A 22,170-nucleotide genomic window follows, 5' to 3' on the forward strand; every position below is an offset into this window, starting at 1 on the left:
ATGTGTGACTCCACCTCAAGCCGTGCCATTGGAGCGCCATTAGTGTTCCGCTTGGTTAATGTGAATTCTGTGCAAATTTGGAGTGAGACACCAGCAGGCACAGACTGCATGCTGGCACCAGACCTCAAAAGGCGGCATGCCAGCCCCCACAGCCCACTCTCTGGCAAGGAAGAACTTGCCTCTGCGCTAGATTGGTGGGTATGAAGCTGTGTGTTTTTATTTAAATCTTTTGGGAGCAGGCCAGCAGAGCAAGTGGTACTCTAACCAAAACCAGTGTTCATTTGGAATTCCCTTCTACTGTGTAAGAGGGACCTTCGTCTTGGCAATTCAAAGATTTGACACCAAACAGGGGGACCATGCAAGGGGCCTGCTAGCACTCTAACCAATCAGAGGTGGTAGCTGTGGTGTTGATAGTATCCCTTTAAGTGTCTAAGCGCAGTAGGGTGTATAACACAAACTGTATGGAAATGGTATGTGTTCTGGACTTGAGGTCCGTTTTTAAGAACTGGTGAGATTGCGGAGTTTCTGTATATTGGCTTTCTGATGTCAGATGAGTGGTTATGCTCTAAAGTGAGTAATTGCTGGGATTACAAAGCTTGAGGCTAAATTAGGCAGAGCGATTCTTGGAGTCCACTTTGCTTTCAGTTTGGGTATTTTGGAGACAAATTTCAATTTGGATTCCTGACCATTCAGACTTTATTGAATTGGCGGCGGTGCTAGGTTTTATTTATTTTTTTTATAATCCTCCTCCTACCATGCTGCCTTTCCTGCTAAATTTACGCATACGTCATATCCTTACTATTAGCACGCGGTAACCTACATTACAGCTGCATCCACACACCTGAAGTGCTTTATGTGTGAATAACGTGTTTAATTTTGAGTTGTTTTTTCATTTTACAAAAGTTCAGATTTCAATAGAAATTGACACTTTTATAAATGATTCTGGTTACACCCCCACTGGATTTCAAGCCGACAACTGTCCTTATTACTTACAGGTTGGGGGTAGCGGTGGAATGCATACTTTTTTAAACCGATATGAGCGCAAAGTTAATATTTGAGGTAGCAGGGCAAGCGGTTACATAGTTTTTATATTCAGATAAACATTTAAACATTTAAACCTTGTTTTCCTGTCTTCAGTGTCCTTCGATCATTGTGGACCCTCTCCAGTTACTTTCCACTCTGAAGACCCACATTTTGAAGTTTTGGAAAATGGAGACCTTGTCGTAAAGAATTCTATAAAACTTCACCATCCTACGAAAAAATTCAAAGTTGTTGCTATTTATGGCCAAAACAAAGATGAAGAAAAGTTTACTTTTATAAACCTGGAAAGGCGACATAATTTGCACAAAGAGGTGAGTTCTCCAATATTGGCGTTTACTGGGGTTTAGGATGGTTGAAACCAACCGCTCAGTCGACACTTCCCCTGAGATATAGATTATCCTAAGATACTAACATGTGTCCTGTATCTGCTGGTGGGAGCAGGAAGCCATGATTAGAAGCTCAGCTGCAGGTAATGACCTAGGAAAGCCATGTGAGTCCAGCCTACGGGGCTGCCATATTTTACCTTCAACCCGTGTTGGGTCCTTCTCTTTAAGGCAGAGGCTCCCAATTAATTTTTCCTGCAGAACCCTTTGACATAGTGTATCAGGATCGTAGAAAACCCTCCCTCCCCCCAGAAAAAAATTATGCCCTTTTTTTGGATGTGCCTGTGTGTGTGTATCTGTGTTTGTATGTGTCGGTGTGTGTATATCTGTGTCTGTGTGTATATGTATACACACTCAGATACACACAGTGACCCGTACACACACTGACACACTCAGATACACTGACATACACACAGCGGCACATAGAAACACACAGATACACACTCAGAAACACATACCCTCACTGACAAACATACTCGTTTACAGACACAAATACAAACACATATACACTCTCACTAAAAAGCACACATGCATTCTCACTGACAAACACATACACAATCATACACTCTCACTGACAGACATACATATACTCTTTGACAGACACATAAACACATCCAAACTCCCTAACAGACACACAATTTATTATTTTGAAAATTTTACTCCACCCTGCCCCCCTACCTTTGGCAGTGCTGGCATGGAGTCTGTACCTGTGGTCCAGTGGGGCTGCTGGGCTGAGCGTGCGGTCCCTGGGGTCCAGTGGGGCTGCGGAGCAGCTGGCTTGCGGGCGGCGATGGAGCAGTGATCTCCCTGCTCAGCTCCCTCACGTACAGTGATGCCGGAGCGACCTCCTATTCCGGCTCCGGCATCGCTGCTGTGCACATGAGGGAGCTGAGCAGGGAGATCACTGCTCCCTTGCCGCCCACTGCCATTTTTTAAAAATACATTTTCCGCGGAACACCAATTGGAAAACGCTGCTTTAAGGTGACTATGTTGCTGGGTCAGGCATTAATAGTTGCTAGGTTTCAGATATAACCCATTACTTAGGTCATAGTTAATCCAAAGGAAATTAACCTGAATAAGAAACAGACCTGAAATGGTAGTCCCTGAATTCATCTTGTCATTTCAATATCGCACCCTCTGACCCATAGAGTTCATACCTTTGAGAACGAACCCAAACATGACGACAAAGTGCTCTATCCGCGGTCTTTGTTTCTCTGTGACGTAAATGCACTCGACTTAGTATGGTATTTTGAGGAATACTGATGCACAAAATATGGAAACGACCGGTTGAATTTCTTCATGCATATTAATACATTTTGACTTCTTTTTAGTTTAATAATGATTATCCTTTTTCGCAAATCAGAATTTATCCAACGATGACCTGAAATTGAAAAGACAGAAAAGGGACTGGGTTATCCCCCCAGTCGTCATGTCGGAAAATGAGAGAGGCCCCTTTCCCAAAAGAATGGTGCAGGTATGTCAAGTTATTTGGGTGACCAAACGGAGTAAATTGTATTTGTGTGTAAATAATGACTTGCTGTCAGATTCTGTGAATCACTATAAATTAAAATCCAAACTGTTTATTTCGGCCCGTAACTTATCCACCGAAGATAATTCTGAATTGGTATAACCATTAGAGTTCTCACTCATTTGAACCAGTTAACTAATCTTCCGCATGTGACAAAGAAAATCTAGGAGACATAGATGTTTTTTTCTTTATAATAACTGCCTAGCCCGAATCTATACGATCTCTCTGTGTCTTTGTATAGAATTCATGTTTTGCTCTAATCCTTTTACTATCCCTGACTTTTCCTTAGATTAAATCCAGTCGGGACAAGGAAGTGAAAGTTTTCTACAGCATAACCGGCCCGGGGGCTGATACTCCACCTGTGGGGTTGTTCATTGTGGAACGCGCAACTGGCTGGCTCAATGTGACTAAACCCTTGGACAGAGAAGACATCCCTATGTTTACTGTAAGTACATTACTATAATAATATTCAGACTGCAAATCATTACTGTGATAAGGCAGAATCCAAGATCTCTAATTGTTGTGATGGTCTTTTTAGCTGTTTGTGCACGCAGTGTCATCCAATGGACAACCTCTAGAGGACCCAATGGAGGTTATTATCAAAATTTTGGATCAGAATGATAACAGGCCTAAATTCACAGAGCCGGTCTTTCTAGGCAGCGTCCCCGAGGGGTCGAGGCCAGGTACGTTTCATATAATTAATTTTGCTGCAATTATACTTATTTCTGATGTGGTATTCTAACTGATAGCATAGTAAAGGAACATGCTGTGCAGATGGTAACTGTAGCGGAGCTCCCTGTACCTCGGCTGGGTACCTCGGCCAAAGGACAGCTTTCTAGCTGGAACAGGGGACAAACCGAAGCACTTTGGCCCACAATCGCCATAGCTGGACTGGGGCCCTGGAACCTCCTTCCTGGAGCCGAATGGGGAATTCGCTCTAGTACTTACAAGGACTTTCCCCGTTGAATCTCCTGTAAGCTGGAACAGCAGACACAGGAGCAAGCTTTCTTCCTGTAAGCTGGAACAGCAGACACAGGAGCAAGCTTTCTTCCTGTAAGCTGGAACAGCAGACACAGGAGCAAGCTTTCTTCCTGTAAGCTGGAACAGCAGACACAGGAGCAAATCTTCTTCCCTCCAATAACAAGACACACCGTTTTGGAGTGTAAACAGGAACACAATGCACTGAGGCTTTATACACATTTCTTCACAAGGTTGCCACCCACGTGGGCCTTGTGGAACAGCCAATCAACAACGTTCAATACAGTCAGACACTCCCATTCATTACAGCAGAATCCTCCCCTCTGCCTGTGATTACTGAACACAATGGGCGAACGTAATTACCACAGGCAGGAAAATATAGTTTTTACACATTTCTAATAACTATAAAATTATACATCCAATATTAATAAAACTTAAATTTTTAGAAACCGCATAACTAGGGAACAAACATATCCAAATTCCATTCGAAGACGTTCGGGAGTTAGCTGGAAGTCTCTTTTGACCAACCGCACGCACATTTTTATGCCCAAAACAGTTCCAGAGAATCAGGCTGTGCGGCCCGTCTATTTCCCATGTTAACTATCGTTCAAATAGGCGAACGGCACCCGTTCGAATTGTCGAACGGTGTTCGAATTGTCGAATTAGTTAGTTCCAGGGAAGGTAAAACTTCAGCGGTGTTCGTGCCGTTGAGTAGCCGATTTCAGTTCATGAACTCGATGGCAAAACACCGCTGACCGCGTTCGGCTAAATTAAAATGGCTGCATCCGAAGTGCCATATAAAAAGTACCAATCCTTCCCCCATAGTATTTTTAAAGGGCCAGAAGCGGTGAAATAAAAATCCAATATGGCCAAATAACGTAAAGGGCAAAATCTCCCAAGGGCCATAGTCACAAGGCAAGAGGCTGGCAATCAGGCTCCTCAAAAAACCAGTGGTGAGGTCACTTTAGCCACAGTAACAAGGTTTCATTTAAACCCAACTGCTCATTCCTTAAATATTATACAGTATTATACGGAGTTACACTAGAACAGCTATACAAATGTGTCTGACTTTGCCTGTTTATTTTAAGGTACTCCTGTAATGTTCGTAACCGCCACGGATGATGATGATGCCATAGACACCAACAATGGGATTGTTTCCTATTCTATCATTGGCCAGGATCCCAAAGAACCCAGCGACCCAATGTTCACAGTCAATGAAAAAACCGGCCAGATCTCCGTGATTTCAACCGGCTTAGACAGAGAGGTTTGTAAAGTCCTTTTATTGAAAACTTTTTGCAGTATCCGATAACACTGTCTCCTTCAGACTGCTGGCCTTTATGCCATGTCCTGGCACACCACAGATAGCGGGTTCTTGCTGCATTTTAATACTGCTGGCTTGGTTTAGTCCTGGTATTTAATGTGGAGAATACCCGAACTGCTGGTCAGTTCAATAAATGAACGTATAACATGTAGTAGTATGAATGCCAGCTGCGTTTTCTGGTGGACGATAGTCACATAACCATGATTTTCCACATCTTTTTTACAGAACTATGCAGAATACACACTGACCTTACAGGCTACAGATCAAGAAGGTAATGGACTCTCTGCGACTGGTAAAGCTGTGATCACTGTGACGGACACCAATGACAATGCTCCGATATTTGACCCCACTACGGTAAGAGGGGAATAAATCCCTTGCTTAATGTAACTTTTACTTTAAAGCTGGGAGATACATGGCAGTGGTGGAACTTCCTCCCATGCATGTTCCAACAGTTGGATGTATGAATGCTGGATGAGTGATGGGGTAGGCCAACAAGGGGTGTGGGAGTGACACTGTGTATCACTACAGACACTGCATTAGGTGGACCAACCTGGAAAAGGGGCAAGTAAAACCCAGAAAGATCATTAGGCTAATGCCGTGTTGGCAAACTGGACCCTTCTCCAACAATAAATGCATGATTGTATTCTAACAATCGGTAAGCTCCAACGCATCGGTTTGTCATGGAGTCTGATGTATTGTTTTTTTTCCTTCCATCTAGTACGTTGTAAATGTCCCTGAAAATGAAGTTGGTTACGAAGTGACACGGTTAACGGTTACAGACGCCGATACGTATGGTTCAGACGCGTGGATTGCTGTATATAAGATCATAAAGGGAAATGAGGGCGGCTTCTTCAAAGTGGAGACAGTTGCTGACAATAATGGACTCGTGACCACAGTAAAGGTAGGTTTTTTTTTTGTTTTGTTTTTTTCACCAAATCAAAAGTTAAATAATATAATACAGTGAACGGAATTTTGTTGCATGTAAAATAAGAATGGAATGCTCAACACTTCCACATTAAAACCATATTTTGTCAGTTTGACAACGGTCATTATGATGAAGTGGCTATGATGCCTTTAGTGTCCCCCACCCATAAAGACTATAAACTGTACTTAAATAGTCTATGTATTGTAATATGTATTATTTGTCAGTGGGAACTTGTCATGTTTGATTATTCCACAAACAGTTCAAATAACGGTTAGATTGTCAAATGTCAGTCTGCGTAAATCACAACCTCCAGATTTAAATAAATGGCACTGGATATCGGGCAGATGGCAACACCGCTTGAAGAGAATACAAACCATTTCTTAGACTAGAAACAACGGGAAAACCTTTATATTCTTTAAAGTCATTCAGTGCAATATATACACACTGTATGTTTGTACATATTTTTGGCTGCAACTCGTTTGATTTGACATGAAACTGTGAATAAGAGAACTGCTGACTGTCCTTTTTATATTGAGCCATAAACCGTGAGCTGCATAGTCCTTTTTATATATAGTCTCTATATTTTAAGGGAGCAATATACTAGAACAATAACCCTCCAAACCAGGTTATTTGGCGTGCTTTACAGCATCGTGGGCAAGATGGCCAAGCGTAAATTATGTTCAAAACTTTAAAACGCAATTGCTTGGCTTTTTAAAAAAAAAATTAAAAAAAATTATAATAATAATTTCTTGCTTGCATTTTCTAACGTGTCTATAAAATATGGTTTGTTAACCTCTCCTTCCTGTTGCAGGGGTTGGACTTTGAAGGTCCAAAGAATGTGTTCCAGTTGAGTATCGTTGCGTTGAATAAGGCAAACTTTTCCGTGCCTTTGCAAACCTCCACTGCCCTAGTCACCGTAAACGTTCAGGATGTGAATGAGGCCCCCATATTTAATCCCGCTGTTTATTCAGTCAGTGTTTCGGAGGACTTGCCTAGTGGTCAGGAAGTGGCATCGTACACGGCTACAGATCCCGACAAGGTGCAGAATCAGAAGATACTGTAAGTAGATACATTTGTGTTCTGCATGCAGATTATGGAAATTAAATTATCCTTTAATAATAGGAGTGTTAAATTAGCTTAAAACACTGCACATAGAGTGAAATTAAAGTTGATGAAAGATGAATTTGAGGCAGAAATTGTTGAGATTATTTTTCATGTTAGATGGGCTTCCTGTAGAACGCAAAGAAGCATAACGAACTGTCACTGGAGTTCAGGCCGTAAATCTGTCAAGAAGTGTAAAATGGGGTAACGTCATGGGACCCCAATGGATTCCACATACTGAGCTAGCTAACCATGTGTGTGACACTTGTTCTTTGCAGGTACAGCATTGGCAATGACCCAGCTGGATGGCTTTCTGTCAATAAGGACAATGGCATTATCACTGGAAATGGCCAACTAGATCGAGAGTCCTTCTACGTGCAGAACAATGTCTACAAAGCCATCATCTTGGCAGTTGACAGCGGTAAGAATTCAGGGAAATTTTAATAAACCCTTCAACACTTGCCAAAGTTGGGGGTTGGATAGGAGTGTGAAGGCCGATCCAAAATGGCACAATACCAAAGGCCTGTCTTGATTCCCAAATGGGATTTATTAGAGCATGTGCAGCTTTGTGCTGCTAAGAGTACAGATCACATTATATGCAGCAAAGAAAATGAGAAACGGTCATGATGGATAGTTTGCATTGTAAATATACAAAAACACATTGGTAGGAGCCTCTTGTTGTTGTGCCCCATTTGTTCTCAAACACCTTTGCTTCCAGAATAGAGTATCAACGTTTTATACTTTTACATACATTGATGAATGAAATATAGTCCATAACGAATCACTTATCATCCAAAGTTTCCTGCATGCATGAAGCAGGACCGCTATACGGCAGCCACCCTCCGCCGAAACCGGGCATAACCCGGACACGCTGGCTTCTTTCACTACCTACTTCCCCCCAGCTCCACTCAGTCTACCTCACAACGCGGTTATTAACAAGGAGGTGTTCAAATACCACACCAGGTTACGTCAGTACCCTCCGTTAACTATAATTGCCTACGGCAGCCTAGGCTATGCATTAGCCCCTTCCTTCTAAATTGCCTTATAGACACCCACATGGCCTATAAATGGGGTTTCCCTGTACCCCCGCAACAAAGGCATATCGACCTACTCCCCTAGAGGGCACAGCACTCATGCCAAAACTAATCATATGACCGGTTCGGAAACTACTCTTCCCACACATTAACATTAACTCTACGTTGTTATATTCTGCAAATTATGTTTACCAATTTGAAAAAATTGTGCTGTTACTAAATATGCCATGCTGCTATACTTTATTGCTAATGAGCTTATAATAGCTGCCGTGACTATCCAAGCATGTTGTTAATGCGTGCACAACAAAAATTAAGAATAATAAAAAAATAATAATCACTTATCCTGTTTTATAATCTAGGAATGATTACCAACCTATAGCGGGATACATTTCTCTGCCAGAGGCCACTGTTCACTCATTTAATGCATGAAAAATTCAGCTTGCCCTCTTCTTTCAAACTGTAAGGGAAGTTTCAATGGGAGATATCATTCCTACAGTTAGTGGAGGACTGAATGAGCTCTACCACTTCACTGATTGCAATTGCATTCCAGAGAGTGTTCAAGATTGCTGTTGCGACTTTAAATGCCTTTATTTTAGAAATTTAAGGTTCAACTGTGGGCATTATGCTCAAATGCAGACATTATTACCTGCTGTAATGGGAGAGAGAATTGTTTTGGCTATTCTACTAATATTTCCAACCTTATGTGGAATTGTGCAAGATAAAGGATACTTTATACTGTCTAAGGATATTCTTCCCCAAAGATTACTATTAAGAATGAACGACTAAATAAAAAGTTTATAAATTTACATAATTTTAAAACTTATCTGAAAAGTACACAAAACTACTGTTCTATTGTATATTTACGTGTTGGCCATGCATCTGTTTCAACTAAATGTTTTGCTCATGGTTTTGTTTTGTTTTTTTAAAATGTGCTTGGTGGTAAAACTGATCCTGGCTATTCTGATTTTGTCATCAGGGATTCCATCAGCTACTGGTACTGGGACCCTTCTGCTTAGCCTTCTTGATGTCAATGACAATGGTCCATATTTGGAAATAACACAGTTGGCATATTGCCAACAGGATACAAATCCACTGATGATTCCCATCATTGACCGAGATCTGACACCAAATACTGGCCCCTTCTCAGTGGAGCTTCCACGAGAGGCACGGGAAAACTGGACTGCCACAGTAGTTAATGATCGTAAGTAATTTACAAGTTGGCTTCTGTTGTAATAGTGTTTTTTCCTGCCTGACTTATTGTAAAAAATAAATAAAAATAACACTATTCCCTTTAAGGAGTTTATAAAATGGACATACTACCTTTAATTATTTAGGCATTAGAATGACACGTACCTATCTGACTTATTCACTATCAACTTTTACCCGATTTTTAACAGCCATTCAATCAGACCTTGTTAAATGGAATAAACCTACAGTTTCATGGACAGGCAAGATCAACATTTTAAAAATGAACGTTCTCCCTAGGAGTTTATACATGACGCCCCTCCCCATCCATATTCCTAACCCATTCTTTCGAGATTTTGAACTCCTCTGGCAATAAATTTGTCTGGATGAGCAAGAGACCACAACTTAGTATGACTGACTTAGCAAGACTAAGAGAAAGGGGTGGTTTGGGTTTACCCGACTTACAACACTATGACAGCCAACCTCTTTACCAAAATACGAGAATGGACTTTAGTTGATACCTATAACTGTAGAAAACACTGTATGCTTGTTTTTTTAGGTGTGTCTCTCGACACCCTGCCTTGACAGACTGCAGGAATCTCTGCTCTGTGCCCAAAATGGCATCCCACAATATACCTAATTATGACCACTTGGCATACAACAATGGTCAGCAGTGGTCTGTTGAGAAAATAAAGACATACTAAGGGTACCATTGATTTTAAGCTCTCAACCTTAGAGGTACAATTTTCCCCTCAATTGGAAATCCTGTTGTGTACTGCAACCCCGTGACATCAATGACAGAGGACGAAGGCCACCCAAGATGTCCCTCTTATAACAAACCTCACTGTCCTAGAGTTAGACCACAAACCCTACTTTTACTCCATTCTCATAATTCTTCTTGCCTCCATTTTATAGAACTGCATATAAAGCCACTGAAAGACCTGGACTTTGAAACCTATGACGTGTCGGTAAACCTGAAAGACAATCAGGGCCTGACAAACACTAGCAGGATAAGAATCATGGTCTGCAAATGCATTGGGGAAACTGGGACCTGTGAGGAGAGAGCTGCGCTTGCCGGAGGTTTGGGAGTCCCTGCCATTATCGGTATCCTCGGAGGCATTCTCGCTCTTTTGAGTAAGTAACATTGCATTCTGTTACATAAATGTGGAACGTTATCTAGGGAAACCGCTTATTGTAATCTCCATTTAACACTGCCATTTTAAACTGGGGAATCTTTCCACATGTTGGTCAGTTGTCCCTTCATTTGGCTAAAGATGATTGAAATTTTCCCAATTTCCTCCAGTACCAGCTGGACTGACATGGATATGGTCCTGGTAAGATCTCCGGGGTTATTGAAAAGGTGATGTGTGTACATATTCAGCTCTGCTCCAGTATGGCTTCCACCACTGATTGATCAAAAGATGTACTGCAATAAAATCCATGGACCCATGACCTCCTTGCCAAGATAAATTTGAGTTTAAGATATATTAAGAATAATTAAAATGTTATTTCACTCACACCAGCTTCCATACAAGTCATGGTCATCAAAGCACTATATATTAAAGACCTAAAACCTTTTGTTCCCTGTTTTTTGTTACCTGTAGTTCTGTTGTTGCTCCTGCTGCTCTTTGTGAGGCGCAAGAAAGTGGTGAAAGAACCTTTACTGCCCCCCGAAGACGAAACTCGGGATAATGTGTATTATTACGATGAAGAAGGAGGTGGTGAGGAAGATCAGGTAAAGAAGAAGCGGTCTAAGTAATGGCAATAATAAACATTACAAAAGAGGTTTTACAAATCTGACCGTTTTGGTTTGTTTTTCTTTTTTTAAGGATTTTGACCTGAGCCAGCTGCACAGAGGTCTTGATGCTCGTCCAGATGTCATCCGCAATGATGTGGCCCCCACTCTCCTACCCGCTCCACAGTACCGCCCTCGGCCGAGCAACCCAGACGAGATTGGCAATTTCATTGAAGAGGTTTGTACTGGCTTGAAATGCGTACAATTTGTATTAAAAAATTAAAATAAAATAAAAAATCAAACATTTTGGGGTCAGAATACCTTTAACCCCTTAAGGACCAAACTTCTGGAATAAAAGGGAATCATGACGTGTCACACACGTCATGTGTCCTTAAGGGGTTAAAAGAGGAGAGGGTTATGGGGACTGTAGTCGCATAGTCTTACAATGGCAGAGGAGTCAAGCAGCATAGACCAAAAAAAAAAACAGACGTGCATATTCTTAGTAGGCATTGTGAACGAACATCGCATCCATAGCCCACCAAGTTAACTTATACCATAGGGCAGTACTACAGTAAGAGGTTAATCTATCAAACCGTACACCTTACTACAAATAGAAAAAAAGAATTGTACACATACTACATCCAAAACTCCTCCTAATCCTAGTAAACATGTCTATATATCTTAAAAGGAATACTATAGTGTTAGAAATACACCTGGCACCCCATTGAGATGGTCTGGGTGACTATAGTGTCCCCTGAAAACAAAATGTCATGACATTCACACTTGTGCACAACTTGCACCACAGACCATCACACCATCAAAACACTCTGGTAGAAAGCAGTCGCATAGTGGCACGAATGTAATGTACAAACAAATTCATATACTTGGCAAATATCTAGACCCAGATTGTGTTCCCCCTGGTGGTAATGCAGGTTTTATAGCTAGACTAAGCTCCTGTTTCTTCCTATCCAGAACCTCCATGCAGCAGATAATGACCCCACCGCTCCACCCTATGACTCCCTGCTGGTGTTTGACTATGAAGGCAGCGGCTCGGATGCTGCATCTCTCAGCTCCCTGAATTCCTCCAACTCGGACGGTGACCAGGACTACAGCGGCCTGAGCAACTGGGGCCCGCGCTTCAACAAGCTGGCTGACATGTATGGGGGCGACGAGGATTGAGGCACACTGTACTCCAACCCTACAAACTACTGACATCCTGCACTGCGACTGCAAAACAAACCCCTCATCGTTTTATTGGCCGAACTCGGACGGCGGCAAATAACTGGCGTCAATTTCTGAGCATGTCCGCAGCCAATCAGATGGTCTAAAACGTGTTTGTTTTCTTCTTGTGTTTTATTTGGTTTTTAAAATTACGACACAAGCTAGAACCTTCACATCGCTAAAAATGGAAGCGATAGCATCATTTTACATTATTTTGTTTTGTATCCCTTGTTACTTTAAAGCTATTTGCCAAACTGGTTTGCAAACTTCCGCTCAGGATGGTGGTATATGTACCTGCGCTGAGGACGCTTAATCAAAAATGCCAACACTATAGCTACTAGGTGTATGTATATATTTATCATCATAGGCGCCAACAAATTTGGGTCTAATTTTTATTTTTTATTTCTAATAGCCAATTATCCTAAATATATATATATATTTGTAAAAATAGTGTCCGCTCTGGAAATTTTGCACAGTGATCTAGTGAAGACGTGAAGTCTCATACTCGATACAAGCAGCGTTATTCAGTAAGCTCAGAGAATGAAATCAGAATGGCAAAATGTAGGCTATAGCAGTCAATCTGGGAGTCTAGCTCAATTTTAGAATTTGTCTTCTTCAAACTAGCTGTTTTCGCCCTCGTTTTGCCATTAGAATTTAGCATGCGGAATTTCAGAGTTTAGATAAAAAAAACTCTGAATAATTTGCGACATAATCCTACAGTGCAGTTTAACCCATAAAGCACCAATAACGTTTCATTCAGAAATCAGTCGTGTTCTTAAAAGCCTAAAATGAAGTCCAATAGCATACAGTCATTCTCTGTGAATGTGTTTTGATAGCAAATAAGTAAGCCGTTTCATTACAGCACTGGTTCTTTAAGGATCAGGTTGTCGTGATTCTTGTGGGTTTTAATCTCCACTGCAGGATTATTTACAGGATAATCTGCTTCAATAATCCGTATTCATGCCTACATTGATCTATGATTCCAGAAAAGGCTTCAGACACAGTGTAAATAGCAGTGTTGAAAGAATCGTATTTTTACTGCTTTTAAGCAGATGTCCCCACCACTGTATAGTTTAAATATCCTACAACCCAATACACAAAATGAAATTGTAAACTCGGCAGGGATTATTAAGTGTCTGCATTCTTTTTACATGTATACTTTTTGATATAAAAATAAAAAGATTTATAGAACATGGAATTGATTTGGGTGTGATTTATTCATTTTCATAACTTGTTTATTTCTATGAGAATAGCTGTTTACTGTTCAGATGAAATTCTTTTATTTCACGTATTAAACTCTGGAGGGATTGGGCCACTAAAATGATCTTGTATCTGTGCTTCAACAATGCTTATTCTTAGTATATATTATCTAGAACATTCCAGGCATTGCATATAAGGAATACTATACAACGTAACCTTAATTAAGCAGTTTCTGTGTACAGATCATGCTCCTACCGTCTCACGATTAATTTCGCTGCCATTTAGGAGTTAAATCATGTTTCTGTTTATGCAGTCCTTACCACCCCCCTCCCCTCCCAGGCTGTGACTCACACAGCCTGCATGAATTTTTTTTGTTATTTTCAATCCGATATTAACTTGCTTTAGAAGTTTTTATTTCCTGCTCTGTAAATCGAACTTTAATCACACAGGAGGCCCCTGCAGTTTCTAAAAGGCTATTAAAAGAGCAGGAGATAAGATTACACCATAAAGGAAGTGTAAACATTATATCTCTTTACAGGAAGTGCTTAGGAAGACTGTGTAGGTCACATGCAGGGAGGTGTGACTGGTGATGTATAAAAACATTGTTTTAATATTCTTTATGTATTCATGTTTTTAATGAAGTAAAGAACATAATAAAACATTCAGTACATTGACCGTACGATGCAAGTGTAGGAGCTTTCAAAAAGATTGTGCCTCTTTTGTATACAGGTACTTTCCAGAGTATCAACAGAGTGGTAGAATGAAATCTGCACATGATGGTTAATATTAGGAGTATGGTGTCTGGTATGCTTGTATAGGTTTTATTAGCTCTGGCTTTACAAGTGATCTTCCCTATACACCATGTGCAACGTGTAAGCAAAAGTCAATGTGTACTCCACAAGGCATCGGAGACATGAATGGAAGAATCGGTGCATTCCCGTCCGAGCGTTGTCCGTACAGGGTCAGGAACTATGGGATAAGCGTAAACCATGTTATGTCAAGAGTGTGCCTGTGTTGGCGATCTAATTCCGATAGAGGTTACGTCCATCATACATGGAGTTTGGCGTTATGTTTTCAGCAATGTTCTTGTAAGGATAAGGTAAAGGTGTGAGGGTAAGGAACATATTTATAACAAACTACATGCCAGTTTGAATTTCACTAGGGAACTGACAGCCATGCTAAGACACTAAAACAGTGACCCAAATGGCCTGGGGAGCCCCCACAAGCAAGGGGAAGCATTCATGGGGTGCAAAACGAAAAAACTGAAACCTGAAAATCCATGTATGGGCTTAAAAATCAGGGACTTACTGTGGCAGGCAAAACCCAAAATGGCCACTTATACTGAGGCTTACTCCGAATTCTCAAATGACCTGAGATGATCCCCCAGTTACACCACACCCAGTACTGAAGCCTACTGGACCAGATACAGCTCTTGTGACTACTGAGGTGCTCAAGGGTCTCCGTCAAGGGTCTCCAGCAACAAAGCATGAGGAATGAGTCGCTTTTCAGTCATCAGAGGCGCAGAAACCATTTCAAAATAAGGGGTGTTTTAGAAGAAATACTGACCGCTGTACTCCCACATCTCCTGAGGCGCTTATTAGTAGATCTTCTTACCCGAAGACAGGGAAAAACCGTGGGAATCAATGGATTCTTTTGAGTGCTTAAAAACCCCATGGGCATCGCATAATGATGATTTATCCAATTTCAGCGCAGAAAAGATCAGGCTGCAGTGCTGATGGTCGTCAGAGAATACACACCTTACAAGTTCGAAGACAGGTCACTAATGTTCTACTGATATGTCAGGATATACCCTAGCTTAGCGAAGGTCATTACTGCTGTTCACATCCCTTCTAAGACTGCACAAGATACCATACCGTTGGCTGCTAACCTGCGCCCTAATGGCTCTGCAAGGTGAAAACAAGCATCTGATCCACGATATTTCGCAGGCGACAGCCCTGTTGGCCACCCTAAACCTGCCACCAGGCTCTGATACCAGCTGGATCTGGGATGGTAGCCTGGTGGCCGCACTGATGGAACCCGGAGACTCCAACCTTTCACCCCTCGACAGGCTGCTATGGGAGACTATGCTGTGGCCACGACCTAAAGTCATTATTGGGACTACTACCCACATAAAGTGGCCTTCCAACACACCTTACAGGTCTAGCTAGAGCTATCACAGAGGTTTTACTTTTGTTCCTTAGTTTGCTGTTTTTCTCAACAAACTACGTGAGCTATTTCACACTAAACTACTGCAAGCGGGGATCTGGATGACCAATTAATTGGAATGAGAGCTGGTTAAAGGTCAGAGGCTTTAATGGGAATCTGAAGTGTTTGGAAGAGAGACAGGAATCTGCGAAGTAAGTTCATTTTGACCTTGGCCACTCGTTCCAGCCAAGAGACACCCAAGGAGGTCCAACGTTGTATGTCTGTGTGAGCTGTATGTATTAGTGGAGTTTAATTAAGATTATAGAGGTCGTTTAGTTCGCTATGGGAGAGAGTGTATGGTTTGCGTCAAGGATTTATCAAATGTGATTGGCATAAGTTCTGACTTTGCTCTATTCAGTTTGTACCCTCACAGGCTGGCATATTGGCCAAGTAGTTTCAGCATCTCTCAAAATGATTAAACCGAGTGATTTAACTCTCTGATCTCCTTCCTCTGTGAGGGCACCAGGGTCATAACTATAATTACTGCAGGAGGGTTACTTTAGCGACACTACGGGCACCATAACGTCATTGGAATTAATTTGTTTATGATTAGATACTCCCGTTCCCCTCCCAGAATGTAATGGGATCCTCGGCCCGGGTGCCAGGGGGGGCGTCAGTTAATGCTCTCGGCTTATCAGCGTCGCCATGAACAACTTATTGAACAATAAAGTAGTTATGGTACCCAGCGTTCCTTTAAACCAGTTTTATTGCGGTGGAGTCTGATACACTCACACACTGTGCGTATTAAGGTGAGTTTCATAGCAGCCAGTTATAACGGGTGTCTTACTACTTCATCATTCATTTCCTGTGTTTCTCCTCACAAAGTGATAATAAGGAAAGAGAAAAAATCTCCCATATTCCTATCACTGCCTATCACCCAACATGGCCACCCTCTGAGTGCCACACTCAACATGGCTGCTCTCTGTACGCCACACCCAACATGGCCGCCCTCTGAGTGCCACACTCAACATGGCTGCTTTCTGTGCGCCACACCCAACATGGCCTCCCTCTGAGCGCCACACCCAACATGGCCGCTCTCTGTGCGCCACACCCAACATGGCCGCTCTCTGTGCGCCACACCCAACATGGCCGCTCTCTGTGCACCACACCCAACATGGCCGCCATCTGAGCGCCACACTCAACATGGCTGCTCTCTGTTCGCCACACCCAACATGTCCGCCCTCTGAGTGCCACACTCAACATGGCTGCTTTCTGTGCGCCACACCCAACATGGCCGTTTACTGTGCGCCACACCCAACATGGCCGCGCCCCCCTCTACTCTACAAATGTATGCTTTTTTATACCACACTCAATATGGCCGCTGCTCTTTCGGCGCCACAAGTATGATGGCGGCTACTCAGTGACATAGAAATCCTGCGACATTGGGTGTAGAAAAATGGCGGAACGTGTGAAACTCGAGACAGTTGTGGCAGCCCTGAAAATATTAATAACTCCCAAAGGTGAGTATTTCTGACATTCAGCATTTAATCTGCGAGTGGCAATTCCATTGTTGGTAATATAGTGATTTATACATGTTTGATGTAGATATGTGCATCATGTAAACACATTATATGTCAAAGGCCATCAAGGCATCGCCTGGCATACTATGTAAATATCTGACAGTCAATGAACACGTGTTCATCCATTCATGGAAAGAATATTGTGAAGAAGACACGTGCAGGAAGATATCTGATGAATAAAATCATATCAGCTGAAAGGGGGTGATTTCTCTTTAATTATACTCCCACCTGTAAGCTGCTCAGGAGAATAGAGACTGTCACATTAATTAACAGTTATTATTAGATTAATGAGATTAGAATTAGTGCTGCTGACCCTTCCTGTGTAGGTTTGCATTCTGCTCATGTTGCAGCAGTTGTTATGGTATGGTTGTTATGGTATGTAGAGTGGTTGTTATGGTATGTAGAGCGGTTGTTATGGTATGGCTGTTATGGTATGGAGAGCGGTTGTTATGCTATGGCTGTTATGGTATGGAGAGCGGTTGTTATGCTATGGCTGTTATGGTATGGAGAGCGGTTGTTATGCTATGGCTGTTATGGTATGGAGAGCTGTTGTTATGCTATGGCTGTTATGGTATGGAGAGCGGTTGTTATGCTATGGCTGTTATGGTATGGAGAGCGGTTGTTATGCTATGGCTGTTATGGTATGGAGAGCGGTTGTTATGCTATGGCTGTTATGGTATGGAGAGCGGTTGTTATGCTATGGCTGTTATGGTATGGAGAGCGGTTGTTATGCTATGGCTGTTATGGTATGGAGAGCGGTTGTTATGCTATGGCTGTTATGGTATGTAGAGCGGTTTTTATGCTATGGCTGTTATGGTATGGAGAGCGGTTGTTATGCTATGGCTGTTATGGTATGGAGAGCGGTTGTTATGCTATGGCTGTTATGGTATGTAGAGCGGTTTTTATGCTATGGCTGTTATGGTATGTAGAGCGTTTTTTATGCTATGGCTGTTATGGTATGTAGAGCAGTTGTTATGCTATGGCTGTTATGGTATGTAGAGCGGTTGTTATGCTATGGCTGTTATGGTATGTAGAGCTGTTGTTATGGTATGGCTGTTATGGTATGTAGAGCAGTTGTTATGCTATGGCTGTTATGGTATGTAGAGCGGTTGTTATGCTATGGCTGTTATGGTATGTAGAGCGGTTGTTATGCTATGGCTGTTATGGTATGTAGAGCGGTTGTTATGCTATGGCTGTTATGGTATGTAGAGCTGTTGTTATGGTATGGCTGTTATGGTATGTAGAGCGGTTGTTATGGTATGGAGAGCGGTTGTTATGGTATGGCTGTTATGGTATGTAGAGCGGTTGTTATGGTATGTAAAGACCTGCTTCAGGCAGACAGGCTGTATTCAGGAATTGGTGTTGCTGCACAGAAATTCTAGTGTCATTACTCTAATACTAACTGTAACTTGCTCAACCTGTAAGGACCATACATAACGTGAGTATATATGTATTTCCTGTTCTGATGACTTGATTGTTATGTTATGTCATTGCAGAGAATGAATCTCCTGATACGGACAGGAAGACTGCATTGCTTAACTCGTTAGATCTCAATGTATCCTCACTGGAAGAGAGGCTATTAAATGCCCTGGAGTGGAAGGCACTGGGGACCCTGCGGGCGAGGGTTCAAGCTGAGGCCAAGTGTCTCGAAGGATGCTTTGATAGCCCTGCAGAGCCACACTGGAGATTCACTTCAGAGACCCTGCTGCTATTCCTTTGTCTGAAGGAATGCATGATCGAGCTTGCTGCTTCGTTCAACGCTCCCAAACCAAATCCCCGCACACCCGAGGCTGCCCCTGCTTTGAGTCCAGATACACTCAGTGTCTCCCAGCAGAAAACCGTCCAGTCTGCTTTCCAGTTTGTGGTGTGTATGGGAATTTGCCCTTACCTAATGCCTGGTGTAGGTTTACCCCTCCAGCAGCGCTCAGAGTTTGGAGCCCTTGTACAGAGAATGGTGGAAAGTGACCTGCCTTCAATCCGCACACGTAGGCTGTACATCTCCTGTACAGCACTTCTGGAGGTATCCCGCCACCCGTCTCTGGGGAGCCTTCTGCTTACCAACCACCTTGGGGACCTCATGACTGGGCTGTGCCAACTGGGATTTTGCCCAATTAAAGCAAAAGTGGAGAACACAACTACTGCTAACCCAAAGGTAGAGCATATCTCAAAACCCAGCGTGCACAATTCATGTTTACACTACCTCACTCACAATCCCTGTCCTGCTTACTAGGTGGGAATAGTGGGAATTGTATTTCAGTAATAGCTAATTCAAAATATCTAAAATAAAATTATACATAAATGAAATGTGTATAAAAAATGACTGCTTGCTGGTGTTACTATTTGGGTATCTATAAGAGCTGTCTGCTGTCTGTTTGCATTCAAGGGACACTATAGTCACCTGAACAACTTTAGCTTAATGAAGCAGTTTTGGTGTATAGAACATGCCCCTGAAGCCTCACTGCTCAATCCTCTGCCATTTAGGAGTTAAATCCCTTTGTTTATGAACCCTAGTCACACCTCCCTGCATGTGACTTGCACAGCCTTCCATAAACACTTCCTGTATAGCGAGCCCTATTAAGGCTTTCCTTATTGCAAGTTCTGTTTAATTAAGATTTTCTCATCCCCTGCTATGTTAATAGCTTGCTAGACCCTGCAAGAGCCTCCTGTATGTGATTAAAGTTCAATTTAGAGATTGAGATACAATTATTTTTTTTTTTTTGTAATTCTTTTTATTAAGGTATTTTCATGTTGAGAAAAGCATTTAGTTGGTAAACAGTAAGAAACTCGCAGGTTTCTGTTGTCTGTAGGTAAAGATAAGACAGTGAGACAAGTAGAATTCCGCAAACATTTCGATAGAGAGGCCCGCAGGTCTCCGAGCAAGATAAGAATAGTTTTTCAACATAATGTTTACAGCGTGGGTATTATACAGTGCGAGATGGTAACATCATACAGAATAGCATGTATGTATCAAACTGAAAGCTTCGTTCAACAAAATTATATGCAAGAGACAGGCATTGGTTGTATACGGGGTTTACCGCTCTCAACGCATTATCATGAGAGTCACACAACACTGTATTACTCGAACATTTGGGTGGAGTGTCAAGGCAAGTATAAGAAAGGTGGTTTTCAGACTCCTGTTGAGTTCTGACTCGTGGGTCCGCAATGTTGTCACAAAGTAAACCTAGCACGTTGAGTTGGTGGGTGTAGTCGTGTATCGTGGTTAGCGTCACTGTAAGGTAAGTATCCGGTCGTATAGGGATACATTATTGAGGTAGGAGTCACCCTCAAGCTAGAACGGTGTGGGTTGGTTTCCATAGTTTGGCTATGAATTTCCGCGGGAGAATGTCCTACAGTCCGTGTTGCTGGTGTACTAAGCTATGGTTGTTGCTTCTCTTGGCAGAGCCCGCGGTGCGCGGATATCCCTGGATGTGAATTACATAAATTTGTTGAAGACAATGCAATTGTCAGGTATGAGCAGTGGAACTATGTCATTACAGTGTGTATCAGTGTTAGCGCAAAGTGAGTATGATGTAGGTCTACGTGGTGCAGGGCTGTTAGCTGCGAACGTGTGGAGTCCCAGATATTTACTCGTGTTGTGACAGTGTGTGTGTCCGAGCGCATCTCGCGCACCCCAAAAACATGGGCAGATAAACGAGTCCCGTGTGGGTTAGGAGCCCATGTGGTGTTAAGATGTAGCAGATTTGCATGTTTCAATGACACTTCACAATGATCTCGGCCCTCCTCCCCCAGGTCCTGGGACCCTTTAACTCAGCAATCATAGAGGTGGAAAAGGGACAGGAGGAGGTAGATGTAGAAGGAAGGGGTGTAGGGTGAGGTGATCTGCGTCAAGTAGGGCCCATGTCAGCCGTCCCTCCATCCACGGGCTCAAAGGAATCAGTTGTCTGTCTATACTGGGTAATGTACGTGAACCATGGGAGCCACATTTCCATATGTTTTGTTTCACGGCCAGTCAGGGAGGCGGGAATGTCTTCCGCCCCATGTATGTCCTCCACTCTGCGGATCCATTCTTTCTTTGTCGGCGTGTCGCTCGTTTTCCAGTGTGCTGGTATATTGGCTTTGGCTGCGTTAAGCAAGTGACGTAATATAGATCTTTTATAGGCCCGGATGGATTGCGTTGAGATGTGTAGTAGGGCCAGTTCTGCGTTCCATTCTGGGATATCTCCCAAAATGTCGGTTATTGCTCCTTTAATCATCGCCCAGTATGGGACGATGTCCCTACATTCCCACCAAATGTGTATCAGCGTGCCGCGTTCTGCCTGGCATCTCCAGCACAATGGGGTGATCGATGGGAGGATCCGGTGCAGCAAGGTTGGGGTCCTATACCACAATGAGAGCAATTTGTAGTTGACCTCCTGGTAGTATGAACTCATAGAGCTTTTCTGCTGCCATAACAATGCCGTATCCCATTGTGTGGGTGTAAGCGCCTTTCCAAGTTGAGATACAATTATTTAAGGTAAATTACATCTGTCTGAAAGTGAAACCAGTTTTTTTCATGCAGGCTCTGTCAATCATAGCCAGGGGAGGTGTGGCTAGGGCTGCATAAACAGAAACAAAGTGATTTAACTCCTAAATGGCAGAGAATTGAGCAGTGACATTGCAGGGGAATGATCTATACACTAAAACTGCTTTATTTAGCTAAAGTAATTTAGGTGACTATAGGGTTCCTTTCATACATGAGCATAATAGGACTTCCAAAGCTGAGATCTCTGTTGGGCTTAGCATATACCTCAAAAGTGTCCCTGTTTAGGGACAAATCCATCCATCCCTCTTTT

General features: G+C 42.5%; 2 protein-coding genes across 2 annotated transcripts in view; both read left to right on the forward strand.

Moving 5' to 3' along the window:
- LOC134578754 (cadherin-1-like) overlaps nucleotides 1-13,650 on the forward strand; it is a 32,201-nt gene extending 18,551 nt beyond the window's left edge. Inside the window, exons 3-16 of the mRNA XM_063437786.1 lie at nucleotides 1,138-1,352; nucleotides 2,788-2,898; nucleotides 3,242-3,397; nucleotides 3,491-3,635; nucleotides 5,019-5,194; nucleotides 5,477-5,605; nucleotides 5,970-6,152; nucleotides 6,988-7,235; nucleotides 7,556-7,698; nucleotides 9,288-9,512; nucleotides 10,412-10,630; nucleotides 11,101-11,231; nucleotides 11,326-11,469; nucleotides 12,204-13,650. Of these exons, the coding sequence (XP_063293856.1) occupies nucleotides 1,138-1,352; nucleotides 2,788-2,898; nucleotides 3,242-3,397; nucleotides 3,491-3,635; nucleotides 5,019-5,194; nucleotides 5,477-5,605; nucleotides 5,970-6,152; nucleotides 6,988-7,235; nucleotides 7,556-7,698; nucleotides 9,288-9,512; nucleotides 10,412-10,630; nucleotides 11,101-11,231; nucleotides 11,326-11,469; nucleotides 12,204-12,410 (2,432 nt within the window). The 3' untranslated portion in view covers nucleotides 12,411-13,650. The remainder of the gene's footprint in view (nucleotides 1-1,137; nucleotides 1,353-2,787; nucleotides 2,899-3,241; nucleotides 3,398-3,490; nucleotides 3,636-5,018; nucleotides 5,195-5,476; nucleotides 5,606-5,969; nucleotides 6,153-6,987; nucleotides 7,236-7,555; nucleotides 7,699-9,287; nucleotides 9,513-10,411; nucleotides 10,631-11,100; nucleotides 11,232-11,325; nucleotides 11,470-12,203) is intronic.
- Nucleotides 13,651-17,244: 3,594 nt separating this feature from the next.
- TANGO6 (transport and golgi organization 6 homolog) overlaps nucleotides 17,245-22,170 on the forward strand; it is a 41,476-nt gene continuing 36,550 nt past the window's right edge. Inside the window, exons 1-2 of the mRNA XM_063437785.1 lie at nucleotides 17,245-17,317; nucleotides 18,874-19,529. Of these exons, the coding sequence (XP_063293855.1) occupies nucleotides 17,254-17,317; nucleotides 18,874-19,529 (720 nt within the window). The 5' untranslated portion in view covers nucleotides 17,245-17,253. The remainder of the gene's footprint in view (nucleotides 17,318-18,873; nucleotides 19,530-22,170) is intronic.

This window comes from Pelobates fuscus, chromosome 12 (assembly GCF_036172605.1).
Source record: "Pelobates fuscus isolate aPelFus1 chromosome 12, aPelFus1.pri, whole genome shotgun sequence".
NCBI classification, from domain to species: Eukaryota; Metazoa; Chordata; class Amphibia; order Anura; family Pelobatidae; genus Pelobates; species Pelobates fuscus.